Raw genomic sequence first — 14,111 nt, 5'->3', positions numbered from 1 at the left:
CATGAGAATGATCGAGATTCCAGCAATTAGAGAAAATTTTCTAGTATTTCCTTATATTGTTTCATAAATCTTCCATGAAACACTCCTTTATCTGTGATTTTTTATTTAGAGAATTAAAATTGCTTAAAATCAGCTCCAAGATTGCCAATGGAAATTATATCTTCATGAATTTACAGAAGACCATCCAGCAATAACAAAAATAAAAAAGACTCGATATCTGAGCTATTGTTTTGATGCGAAATATTATCATGGTGTAATCCTTTTTGGGTCACGTGGAAAGAGTGATGTCATGCGAATATTATCGAGGCCACAGAAGAGCATTACGACACGCTCCAAGCCTGCGCCAAAGCCACCATGCAGTGGTGCACCATATCTGGAAATGATCACACATTTAGTTATCTGATAGACAATTTTTCACCAGAAAATAATAACAACAATAACCAGGGTTCAGTAGTAGAGACATCCTAAACATAGGTATAAGCGACACTCAATGCTACAGGGAGATGTGATGATAAATAATACCTGAAAGCTTCAATGTAATAAGATATGGCATCGACATTGATACCACAAGCCTGTGTACGTTCTTCTAACAATTTTGGTTCATGAATACGCTGAGCCCCTGAAATTATCTCCTCACCTAAGGGACAACGAATATATAGAAGTTCAAATCAAACAAAAATAACAGGAAGCTTGAGATTTAATGGAAGTGCTAATACATTTGGAGAAGCATGACGGTTGAACAAGATGTGATGAGTTAAGTGCACTATAGTGTCATATCAAAGCATTGCAAAGAAAAATAACTTGTTGTATCTTCTTACCACGGATAAAGACGTCAAACGAATTACTGTAGTTTTGATCATCAGAGCAAGGCATTGAATAAAACGGCCTTACAGCCAAAGGATATCGGTGAAGGATACAGAACTCTTTCTCATACCTATAAATAGAATTGAAGTTCAAAATCAATTTTACATAATAGCTCATAATAATAAATACATAATATTTAGTAGTAAAATATTAAGGGAATTACTTTTCTAAAACTAATTGGCCTAGTTTCCTTTCAGCTTCAGTATTCAAGTCACCAAAAGGCTCAATTTCTACTCCAACTTCCTGCAAAGAAAAATCATTAATAGATGCAAAGACAAGCATATAGTAAATTTCTATCAGCCTTATAGATCATAGTTAAAATAAGTTCTTTTATGAGTCTTAAATGATTCAATAAAAAACTTCACTCCCAGAACTATCCATAGGAGAAAAATTAGACTAGAAGACTTCAGAGGACGGGCTCACAGTCACACCCTAGGACAGAACATTGGGAGCCTAGCCAAATTCCAGTTGGTTTTACCGATGAAATGTTTTCTGAAGACGACAATTCACACATGACAGCATCCTTTACAGGACTCCAAAATGTCAATTTTAATTGATGATTTTAGTATGATAATCTATAAGATTAAAATGTGCACAAGCTACTCCTTATCAGTGCCTTAACTCCATCACCTCCCACCTTTCTAACTCAGCGTCGTGTAAAAGAAAGACTAGAGGTTTCAGCTTCATTGTATCACATTTGTTTGTTATTTATATACCACTTGCAAGTTGAATAGTTTAGAATTTTTTAGCTTACCTTGAGCATTTCAATACCTTCTTCGTATGTAAGCCGCAGAGTATTTCGCAGGTACTGCAGATTCACAGGGTTATGGTCAGATCAAAACAAATAACTATGCATTCAATTAACATTTAATATCACACAGCAAAAAGAATGTACACCACAATACTAAGATCAACTGAACAAATCATGCTGAACAATATGCAATAAAGCATGACAAAAAACAACAACAAATCCACTACATAAGATCAACTATGATAATACAAAAAAAATAAAGTACCTTTAGTGGTTCGAATGGGTACTGATTCCTCACAGCTTCAAGATCTTTCTTACATTTCTGGTTCAAACAATCAAATATAGCGACGAACAATCTATCAACTATATCCATAATCTGCCAAATAAAATAAGACAAATCATCAGTAAATCAGGTTATGCCCCTCAACGATTTCAAACACAAAATCAGCCAGTGTGACAGATATACCTCGAAATAGTGGCAGTCAATCCGCATTTCAGCATCAAGACCAGTAAACTCACACAGATGCCTGTGAGTAAAGGAATCCTCTGCTCTATACACAGCCCCGACCTCAAAAACACGGTTAAAATCACCACATATTGCGATTTGCTTGTGAAGTTGAGGTGACTGAGCCAGGCATGCAGGATGCCCTTTGTAATTCAGTTTAAAAACAGAAGCACCACCCTCACTAGATCCATCAATCAACTTTGGAGTGTGAATTGAAATGAAGTTTTCGGCTCTTAGAAATTGTCTGGAATGCCTGCCCGAAAATACAATCAAAAGTTATTGAGATGATTCAGCATAGCATCACACACAAAATACATTACTTAAGCAAGTTTCTTTGGATGCGTTTATTCCAGAAAATATAATAAACATGACTCAACAGTAAATAAACAAGTAAAGAAACAAACTCATCAGAATAACATTCGCAATTGAAATTGAATTAAAATGCTTTACATGTTCAACATTATCCGCAATACGAAAAATTCCTTGATTAGCTGGTGTTCGCAAATCAATTACTCTAAAATTCAATCGTGTATCCTGATTCACGTGAACAAGTTGTTCGCCAGCCTGCGTCCATCACAAAAAAAACATCATCATTCACATAAATGGAAATATCAAAATGAACACAAAATAACATGTACAAAAAAGATAAACCGAATCTATATACAATAAACGTAGAAGAACACAAATCTTAATCAGTATGGTTTTAAATTATTGATCTGGAATATAGTAATTGCTTGCCGCAACTAAGGATGAACAGTTGGTGTAATGTACCTGACTGGCCCTGTCATATTCAGCTTCACTTCTAGAAGCATCCTCAATTTGGAAGGGTAAAACGGGATCAGCCCTACTCACAAAATACAATTTACTTGACTTTCCACCTATAACGAACAAAACCACACAACACAATATCGTCATAACCCTAAACAATACAACTCACACTCCAAAATCAAATTTTCACAACACCACAAAATTAGAAACCCTAAAAAACTAATAAAAACCTGCTGAGTGGTGCCTTTAATAGGAGCAGCCGGAATGGAAACAACGCCATGAACGTCCACCACAGACTCGCGGCTGATAGTTTTTGCGAACTTCACCATCTGCTCACTCACTGAATCAGGCTGAGTTTGCACCAAGCACTGTACAGTTTCAACATTTTCTTTGAGGACTAAAAACGCCAACTTCTTACTCACTGGTCGTATAGTTTGTACCCTCCCTCAAATTCTAACTGAATTATTCACCAGTGAATCGTCAAGTGCTTCGACCTGGGTCCGGGGGACAGGATGGACCGGTGTCTTCGATTGCAGCTCCTTTAACGGGATGTCGCCATAATTGGTGGCTAAGGGGTCTGCTGAGAGATTAGAGGCGGACGTAGGAGCCGCGGAGGCCATTTGTTGGCAACATCGGAGCTTTTCCAGCTTGGCGGCTTTTTTACTTATAGATTCTGATGATTTCGTCAATGATGGTGCCGATGCAGGCTCTTTGGACTCGGGAGATGACATTGAAAAAGATTGTGGAAGCTTCGATCGTACTGAACTCAGGGCGTATTCTCTTCGATTGTGGAAGCAAAGATAGAGTGAAAGTTGAGAGTTCGGAATCACGACGGTAAAGGAGAAATCTAGCTTTGCAGGCTTTGGGAGTGTTCTGTTTATATATTTGATGAAGAGACTTGTGCCCCAAGGCATTGAAGTCTCCCCAAGTTTTTTCTTTTATTCAGCCACCATACAGATGAAGTAAGAGCCGTATTCAAAACAAATTTCGGTTGTTCATGATTAAAAAGCCTTGAAACTACAATTTGGGTTCTAGTTTAATTTCTTAAAAAACGTTGAAACTAAATTTACACTCCAACTTATACTATAAGAAATTAAGAATACATTCGATCACATGATGTACAATTTTCAAAATTATTTATATTTTTATATTTTGTTTTTTAATATATGTCCCAAAGACTGAAAGAATCTTTTGAACCATACGTAAAGAGAGAGAGAAAAAAAAAGTTAAAAATTGACTTCAGTTGATGGAATAAGATTGAGATTACCGGTAACAATTAATGTTTTTAAAATTAAATTTATATCATAAACACTAAAAACTCGAAAATTAATTATTTATTAATTCTAGTTTAATCAAAGTCCCGTGTTCAAACCTGAGCATGAGTACACAACAACTTTAAAATTCTTAGGGAGATTTTATCTCCCATTTGAGTCTGACAACATTTGAGGGATTTTTTTTTTTGTTGATAAAAAAAAACGATGTTCATTTATTCAAATTGATAGAGTACATCACATCATATACAAACGTCGATAAAAACATAAAGAATGAATCTGCGAACAAGCTCACAATACCCAAATTAATAGCATACAACAACAAAATGCCTACAAATAATATAATAAAATCTAAGTAACAGAAATACCCATGTTTTTGGATCTGCAACGTTGAATTTGTAATTGACTGATGTCGATCTTTTAATAGGAACTAAACGAACAATGCGACAAGACGCGAAATCAAACGCCGTACAAGACGACTAACAACACAACACTGCAATTAGACGACGAAATCACAAAAACACAAAAGGAAAAATTTGATATATTTGAAACCATTGAAAGAAAAGATGAAAAAAGATGTAGAGTGGTGATTTTAGGTCAAAAATGACCTAAAACTACCCATGTTGGAGTTTCTCTCACTAGAAAACTAGGATCGATTGTGTATAGCAAACATTCGAGAGATTATTCTTCTCAGTTACACGAGGATATCCGATTTATAAGAAGGTACAAAAAACACAAGAAATGGGTGTTTAAATTGTGTTTTAAAAATCTTTTTCTTTTATTAGCACAACTTAAATAATGACTTAGAACAGAAAGTAAAGACAACAAGGGAAGTTATCCTGGTTCACTCAAATCCGAGCTAGTCCAGTCCCTTAACACTTGAAGGATTTTTACTATAATCTCATTTATTACATAACACTAAGACAACCTAGTCCTACATTTTCTACCTCAAACTAGAGGACTTCTTTGCCTAAACCTAAATAACTTATTTGTATTAAACTCGCCTCAACCTAGAGGCCTTCCTTGAAACTGAAGTTTTTATGTTTACAACAACTCGACAAATATGTAAAGAAATTAAACCAAATTACAAGTGTATTAAATTTCCTAAGAAAGAATATAAATAAAACTTTGTAATATTTGTGATTTTTGCTAAGTGTGAAATTATGTTTGAATCAATTCTTGTTTTGTGGATTTGTAGTAAGAATATTCTTTTTTAACGACATATGTTTCCTTTATTATGGGATTTGAATGAAGTCGTTACTTTGAATAGTGTCATTGTTGATCCCATTGAAGGTACAATTGTAGATAAGATTCCTAATACCTTGTTTTGTCTTGTAGTGCGACTTTGGCTCTGAATAACTACTTTAACGATGACATGATTTGTACTATATTTCTAGATGGCATGATTTGATCGTTGTATGGGAGATATTCTTAGTTGAATATAAGTTAAGGCACAATATTGCTCTAGATGATCGCTCATGCCTTGATAAAAATGACGTCATATATGGTTGCTCGATTCCTTAAATTGATGATGTGTAGTGTTGACTTTGACTTCCCATCATCTATGTTGCCCAAACAATCATGTTTAGGAGGTGTCAAATGGTGGCAACGAGACATTCACAAAGCTTATGTTTTCTTGTCTAAATGGTAAAAATATTCTATGCAAGAAGCAAAAACATTACAATATCAATTGGTCTCTAATATATTGTGATCATAAAAAACTCAAAATTATAGGTTTTGTTCTTTAAACCATTTTGGTTTAACAATTTACACACAAAAAATCTCAAAATATAATTACCTATTTTAGTTAAACATTTTTTATTATAAATTTTTCTTTAACATTAAATTTTTTTCAAACTTTTTCATGGATTTTTTTTTTGTGAAGTGAATATTTCAGGGGTGTGTGAGTATTTAAAGGGGCTTATAGAGTAACTTTCTAGTAGAGTTTGATTCTTGAGGCCCAAAACAGAGAGGAAAAAAAAAAGTGACAAAAAGAAAACATAAGAGGTCTAGGGTGTTGTTTCTCAGAAAACAACCACAAACGTTGTCTCTCTTCCATCTCTGCCTCCTTAAACCTCTGTCTAAACCCTACAAATTTCTGAACTGATTTTCGCAACCGTTCCAACGTAGAACACGGTGAGTCCTTGCACACGCTTTTTATTCCTTTTCCGCTTTGTTTTTTCGCGTTAATTCATGTTTTTGTTGTTACGAAGAAACAAGCTTTGTTCTGAGATTTTAAGCTTATATTGAGCTTTTAGCTACTTTTTTTATTTGTTCTGAATGGGTTCATGAGTTGAAGATAATGGGTTCTATTCTATTTTGAATCTTCACCATTATTTATTTCAATTTGGTTTTATTATTGGAATTTCGCTTGCTTTTATGCCTTGTTAAGATTTAGTGATTCTCATCGTGTATATAGATGAATTTGTGCTATTGTTTGGTTTTCATTATTTTTGTTACGGGAAAGGGTATTATGGTGCTAGGTTTCTGTAATTTGGAAAAATTGAAATTGCAGTTTTATATTACACTTTGTAGATTTGATTTATATTTTATCATTTATTAAATATTTGTTATTATGCTTGTATTTTAGTTCTATCGATTTTCATACTTTGTGATGACAATTGACATTACATTGATCCGAGTGAACTAGGCTCGGATCCCTTAAGCAAGGTCTCCTTGTTGAGGGGAAAATATGATTGGGAGGGGACACTCCACTATAGGTGGTTAGCCATATTTGTCGACGGAGATTAGTCATCGGCAATGCCCGTGGATACTTTGCACCAATAACATGGTTAAAAAAAAAGAAGTCATTACTTTATGTTCTATTTTCCCTTTAATCATTTGTGTTAATTGTAAACCTAATACATTCACGAAAATAGATGTGCATTTTTGTGCTCTATCCGTACAATGGTTTATTTAGTCATGTATTTGAAGACTTTGTTTTGAATGTGATGCCTTTTCTCCACCTAATAGCTGGGGAATCTTCTCCCCACTGATGTGTTTACTTTTCTGTTTATCCTGTAAAATAACAAAGAAAATCTTTGTTTTGTATGCTAGATTGCATTAGTTTGTCCTAAAATGATTTTTTTCTTTTTCTTTTTTCTTTATATGATATTTGTATAGATTGAAATGGAGGTGCCTTTGGTTAACGGTGATCCAATGATTGACGATGAAACTGAAGATTTGGATGAGGAAATGTCACCGTTTGAATCAGATTCGGAAGAAGATGTCAAATTAGCTGAACCATCTAAAACTGCAGTGAATAACAGAGATGCTATATTAGATAAACTTGGAGACATAAGCTGGCCTGAGAATGTGGATTGGAAGCACAAACTCTCCATTGATATTGATCAAGGGCAGGAAGTAGATGTGAATGATGACTTGGCACGTGAGCTATCGTTTTATACGCAGGCATTGGAGGGAACTAGACAGGCCTTTGAAAAGCTTGAGTCGATGGGTCTCCCTTTCCTGAGACCTGCCGACTATTACGCAGAAATGGTGAAGGGAGATAGCCACATGGAAAAGGTGAAAAGTCGGCTATTAGATGAGAAGCGGAAGATGGAGGAAGCTGATGAGAGAAGAAAGGCCAGGGAAGCGAAGAGATTGTCTAAAGAGGTTCAGTCACAGAAATTGAAAGAAAGGGCCAAGCAGAAAAAGGATGACATTGAATCTGTTAAGAAGTGGAGGAAGCAGAGACAACAGAGTGGGTTTGCTGACGGAGCCGATGCTCCAGATAAGTCTTTGAGCTTTGAGGATGGAAAAGTGTTTGAGAGATCAAAGAAAAAGAGGCCTGGAGTGTCTCCAGGCGATCGGTCAGGAGGTAAGGCAAAGCAAGCTATGGGAAAGGGAAAGAAGCCGCAAAAGAAAAGAGATACTAAGAATGCCAAATTTGGTTTTGGAGGCCGGAAGGGTTCAAAGAAGCAGAATACAGCTGACACAACTAATGATTTTGGCGGATTCAGTAAGGGTTCTGCTGCTGGAAATAAGAGAAAGAGATAAATATAATCTTGTTTTGTTTTCTCACAAAGGCGTGTGATGGAATGCTGATATGGCACAATCTGGAGAATTTCCATCAAATCTGTAGGTTCTCTTTCCTAAATATATCATGGTAAGTTGATAAACTTTATTGGCAGTTATAGATTCTTATATATCTACTGCAATTTTGATGTTTTGTTAAACAATTTGTTACGCTGTGCTGCTCGTTACTATAAGATGTAATCGCTCGTTTAAGTACCAAGCCTGTGTTAGTAGAGAAATGACTGTTTCTTTTTTGTTATGTTATTTATTTATCAATTGAACACTCTTTTCTTGTCTTGTTTACGGGAACACTTGCATTGGTGCATGTCATTGTTTGTTTCGTTAATGCTTCAATGCCATTTGGTTGGCATGTTTTCGGAATATTTGGAAAGAGTGCAACGATAGACTTTTTGACTGAAAAGATTCATCTTCATCTCTTATTTTAGACCTTGTGTTGTGATAATTCAAGTTTGGTGGTGTAATCCTTTATGCTGTCTTTGATTAATCCATCCACTCTTTGTATTTTTTCTTTTTTCTTTCATTACCTGTAATACTTTGATCGTACCTCTTTAATATAATTTTAGCTTATAAAGAGTATGTTTGGTAAGACTTGTTTTTTAACTTATAGTTTATGTCTTATTAGCTCATTTGACTAAAAAAAAGTCCAATTTGGAAAATGTCACTTTCTGACGAGAGTATAACTTATATCGGTTTTTGATAAGCTAATTCAAGTAGCTTATATTAAAGCTTATAGCTTCTCATCATAATGAGGGGGTATATGTTTGTTGTTATGTTAGTATTTGTCTCCTTTGCCAGGATTCGAAACCTAGACTTTGAACACTGTAACTCGTTTAATCTATTGGTTCAACCACATGACTTTTAACTTATTTGATCTCTTAACACAACCACACATTAACTCGTTTATTCTCTTAACTCAACCACATCTCTTAGCTTGCTGATTTCTTAAGAACCACACCCCTCTGAATCCATCTAGGCAGGGAAAAAAAGTGTTTAGAATGGATAAATCCAGACATGAATGGTTTTCAAGAATCATGGAGGAAACTCTCTTTCTTTTCTTTTTTTGTTGTCTCGGAATATCATAAATAAAGCATAAACAGTTTCTCTAATGACTTGAAATAAGCTTTTATACCTCAAGTTGGAATTTCTTATTTAATTTCCTCATGAACACCTATAATTTTTTATGGTTTTTTATAGGTAGAAACTATACTTGTTGTATACTACTCTCACACTAAATAGAGTGGATGAACTAGGATAATAATAATTAATGGGACAAAATTTGAAAAATAGTGCAAAATTTTATTGATATCACAAAATGACATAGTTTGGGAGAATTTTTAATTTTTTTTTTGCTAGAATGACATATACAAAAAGAGTATATGATTATGAACAAACACAGCTTGATATTTTAACGTCTCAACAAAAAAAACTTGATTTTTTAAATATTTATTAATCAATTTTTATGTACCGATTAAGGGCATGTTTGTTACATTTTTTCTTAAAAGATCCCTTTCGTTTATTAAAATAATCACTTTTGAAAGTTTAATCTGTTTCTAACACCCTTAAAAAAAAGTATGTTACAATTTTACAAAAATAAAAATCTAAAATAAAGAATCTAAAACCAGTTTTAAATTCTTTTTTTTAATCATACTTATCTTCAACTCTATCTCCATTAACTTCATCACCAATTTTCATGTTTGTGCTTTAAATCATAGTTTTTGCGATTTAAATCGCAGTTTAGCTGATCTTATCTATTGCTCATATTGGTTTTGAGTAAGGTTCTGGTGCGATATATCGAAGGGGCAGGCCGGGTCATCGTTTATGGAGGAGTTATTGTGATTCATAATTTTGTTATGTCAAAACAATGGTGGTGGATTTCTTCCTGCATTAGTTCTGGAATTGTGTTAATTCTTTTTTGACATGTCTAAATTCTTTTTTTTTTTTTAATGGCAGATTATATTTATAGAAAATGGATAAAAGTACAAGAAGTTATACTGACATTTGGGAAGTAATACAAGTGATACTACACTCACACTCAAAAAGACTCGACAACAAAAGTAGAATCGATGAAAGTAGAATTCAAGTTTTCATCACCAGAAATAATAACTAATTAAAGAGATACTACATTTTGTCTGAAAATCAACAATAATAAATAACTTAACATCATAAGAAATAAATCATGAAAGAAGAATCATTAAAAGTAGAATTCAAGTCTTGATCACAATTCACAAGTGATCCATTAAGTCTTGAGAAGTTTCTTTCACCAGTTTGTTTTTTATATTAGCAATTTGTGGCCAATCATCACCTGTGTCTGGTTGACACCTTGGCAATAACAAAGGGCAATCCATAATAATCAAAGTATTTAGAGACTCAAGCTTTTCCATTCCTTTGGGCAGAGAATCTAACTTTCTGCATTCAGAAAGAACCAGTTTTTCAAGTGAAGTGAGGTTACCTATACTTTCTGGTAAAAAAGTTAAACCATGACAATCATAAATCCTTAAGTCTTTCAAAGTGTTCACATTTTCAACTCCCCATGGAAGGGACTTAAGTTTTGGAATACTCCTTAATGTAAGAGAACGAAGGTTTTTCAGACCCTCCCACTCATTTGGATGTTTGTCAAGATCAAGTTCTTGACATCTTTCAATAGTGAGTGTTTGGAGTGAACTCAAAGACTTGAAACCTTGTGGTAGAGACGCTAAATTAAAACAATCTCTAATGTGAAGTTCCTCAAGTGAAATGAAGTTTTTGAGCCATCTTTCTGGTGGAGAATGGTCGATGCGCTCAACTACCATGGACTTCAATTTGGAGAAGGGTTTCAATTGTGAATTAGAAGTTTTGATTTCAGGAGCAGCGTACTTCATTGTATCCTTCATTGATATTACGCTCGACTCCACCACAACGAGCTCATCATCAAGACCGGGATATAGTGGCATGGAAGCTAACTGAGGACAATATTGGATATTTAGCTTTGAAATGCAACTGAAAGATGGTCTATCATTTTCCCGTATGTCTTTTTCCCACCAACTTTTTAGATTAGGACAATCTGAGATTGCAAGTTCCTTCAAGGATGGAAAGAATTTTGGTGTATTAGTGTGATTGTTCTCTGCAATGAATTTCAAAGAGTCCAATCTCCGAAGTTGGAGAACCTTGAGATGTGGAAGCTGATCCATTGGTGGGAGAAATTTGCAATTGGGACAGTCGTTCAAGGTAAATTTACCAAGGAATTGAAGTGAAGCGAGCCAATTAGACAACATGTGGCCATGGTACCCGACAACTAATAGCTCTTTCAGATTCTGATGTGGCTCGAGACAATCGATAAATTTATTATCAATGTCGACATTGCTTTCTTCCTCCTCGTCATGATCCCATCTTAGAGTCAAGAACTCGAGGTGTTGCTTATTTTTCAAAAAATCATCTTTAGCAGCTTCCTTTGATGGAGAGAACTTGACTTGTTCAAGATGAGAAATTTCCAAGTGGCCTCTCAGATTGTTAAGATCTGTGAGTGATCTTAGTCCTCCCGTGACTTGTTTCTTGCTGGCTACGAAAAGTGACAATGTTTGCAAAGAAGTAAGCTTATTTATCCCACTTGGCATTTGAGTTAGATCCAAGCATCCCTCTAAGTCAAGATGATTGAGGCAACTCAAATCGTCCATGTCTTTTGGCAATTCCTTGAGGACATGACATTGAGACAGTTTCAATGTTTGCAAGTGGATAAGATTTGTTATGCAACTAGGAAGCTTCTCTATGTTGTTATGGGAAAGATCTAGATACCTCAAGTACTTCACATCCTCAATAGAGCTCGGAACCGTCTTGATCCCCAAATCATGTAGATCCAACACGCGTAGCGAGCACTTGAAGGTGTCGAAGATCTTATCACAAGTTGATGTTGTCACCTTTACCTCGTACGGAAGCCGAGGGTTGTTAATGTTGTATGGCAAAAGAAAGGTCCTTAGTTTCTTTGCTTTCTGAAACACCAAATCAGGGATCTCACATGAAAGATCTAAAGCAAAATCGAACGAAACTCGCAGCATTCCATCTTGAACCCTTTCCCCCATCACATCCACGGTGATGTTTTCGTTACCAGCGATTTCTTGCCTTGCGAGTTTATGCATCAACGGATTCATTCTATACAAGCAGTTGTTCATATTGTTCCTCACAACACCGCAGTACCGGAGGTAGTCACTTTCTTCTTCCGCTTGATGGAAAACCAAAGGAACAAAGTCTTTGAAACAAGCTTGACCAAATTGTTGTTCTGGATTGATAAGAAACCCTTCAGCCGTCCAGAGTTGAATCAATCTCTCTGCATCAATCAAATAATCTTCTGGAAACAATGAACAATATGCGAAGCATAACTTCTGATAAGTGGGAAGGTTGTCGTAATAGATAAACTTAAGCGTTTCTAATGCTTTCGGAATCCAGTTGTCACCACGACCACCACCACCACTTTGCTTCTTCATTACCATCGCTACGATCACAATCAAAAGAGGAACTCCAGCACAACCTTCCACAATCTCCCGTTCAGGTTCACGTTCGGGTTCAGTGGTGCTTTGCACTTTTTTGGTTGAAGTAATTGGTCCATGAATCTGCTGAAACAATGACCAAGATTCCTCTTGATTAAGCCCCTGCAACTTCAAAACATGTCTAGCAGCAATTTTGTTGGCAACATGGCTGCTTCGTGTTGTTGTAACAAGTATGACGGTATCAGTCCTTCCACCTGCAGCCTGCGCTAATTTCTTCTGCAACTTCTCGAGATCACCATTCTCAATCTCAATTCGCAAATCATCTATAACAAGTAAGACGCGTTTCTTATGAACATACCGATCAGTAACGCTTTTTACTATGGATTCAACATCAAATTGGTGATGAAGACCATTGATCCAAATTGCTTGGAAACCAGAACTCCCTTTGACTTGCTCATCTTCACAAACGAGACGAGCAAGTTTTGTTTTGCCAATTCCAGGAACACCAACAATAGCAATTACAAAAGGAACAGCAGTATCAACCTTGTTCATCTTCAGCAGTTTATCTATAATCTCCTTCTTCTCTCTTTCTCTGCCAACAGCTACATGCTCAGTACTTTTCTCAAAATCTTTGTATGCCAACTTTCTTTTCTCATTAGTATTACTAATAACTGTTTTTTCTTCCTTCAGCAGCAGTTCGAGTTCCTCAGTGGCTTTGTTGACTTGGACAATGGCTTTCTTGAATTGGTAACGATTTATAATGTTTAAGCCTGTTTTGATAAGCGATTTTGATGAGTCGGTGATACTCTCCTTGTAACGAAGATCCTCCATCAAATCGTTCAAATCGATGACTACATCTTTAACCTTTTGAAGCCACTCGGAGTAGTGGCTGTGTTTATGGACTTTGTCATTGATTTGTGTGAGAATGTTTTCAAGCTGGGTGATGTCAAGTCCTGATAAACGACTTGGTAGGGGTTTTAGGGAGCTTGTAGATTGTAGGATGTTGGAGATGGAATGGGAAAGCATGGCTACGTCCATTGTTCTTGTGTTTTGTGTGTGAAAATCTTCAAAAAAAATTGGATGGAAAGTGCTCAGGTAATTAGGGTGGATGGTGAAGATACCATTGCTCACTATTATCTAGTATATGTAGTGATCACTACATTTTTCAACACTCTTAATACTCCCTCCATCCCAAATTGTAAAAAAAAATAAAAAATCAAATCGTACTTATTATTAAAACTAATAGGAAACAATTTTTATTGGTTATTGATTATGGAGAAAATGGAAAAGAGAAAAAATTGAACGTAATTTGTATTTAAGTTCATGAGAATAAACAAAAGTTTTTTTTTGGAAAATATGGTTTTAAAAAAAAAAAAAAGATTTTTTTTGACAGTACATCGATACAATACAAATCCAAATTCGTTAAAAAAAAGGATGAATCTGTGAACAAACTCACA

General features: G+C 35.2%; 2 protein-coding genes and 1 pseudogene across 2 annotated transcripts; 1 reads left to right on the top strand and 2 right to left on the bottom strand.

Moving 5' to 3' along the window:
- Nucleotides 1–222: 222 nt before the first annotated feature.
- Nucleotides 223–3,776, bottom strand: LOC11411127 (aspartate--tRNA ligase 2, cytoplasmic-like; annotated as a pseudogene).
- A 2,366-nt stretch (nt 3,777–6,142) lies between these two features.
- LOC11416706 (probable rRNA-processing protein EBP2 homolog) lies at nt 6,143–8,479 on the top strand. The gene is made up of 2 exons (XM_003612689.4): nt 6,143–6,295; nt 7,283–8,479. The coding sequence occupies exon 2, from the start codon at nt 7,289–7,291 to the stop codon at nt 8,156–8,158; it is 870 nt and encodes a 289-aa protein (XP_003612737.2). The 5' UTR covers nt 6,143–6,295; nt 7,283–7,288; the 3' UTR covers nt 8,159–8,479.
- Nucleotides 8,480–10,419: 1,940 nt separating this feature from the next.
- On the bottom strand, nt 10,420–13,692 carry LOC11415723 (putative disease resistance protein RGA3). Its single transcript, XM_003612688.1, has one exon. The coding sequence runs from the start codon at nt 13,690–13,692 to the stop codon at nt 10,420–10,422; it is 3,273 nt and encodes a 1,090-aa protein (XP_003612736.1).
- Between the last annotated feature and the right edge of the window lie 419 nt (nt 13,693–14,111).

The sequence above is a fragment of the Medicago truncatula genome, chromosome 5, assembly GCF_003473485.1.
Source record: "Medicago truncatula cultivar Jemalong A17 chromosome 5, MtrunA17r5.0-ANR, whole genome shotgun sequence".
Taxonomy (NCBI): Eukaryota; Viridiplantae; Streptophyta; class Magnoliopsida; order Fabales; family Fabaceae; genus Medicago; species Medicago truncatula.
Note: the sequence above shows the minus strand (reverse complement) of the source record. Positions and strands in the feature narration are given on the sequence as shown.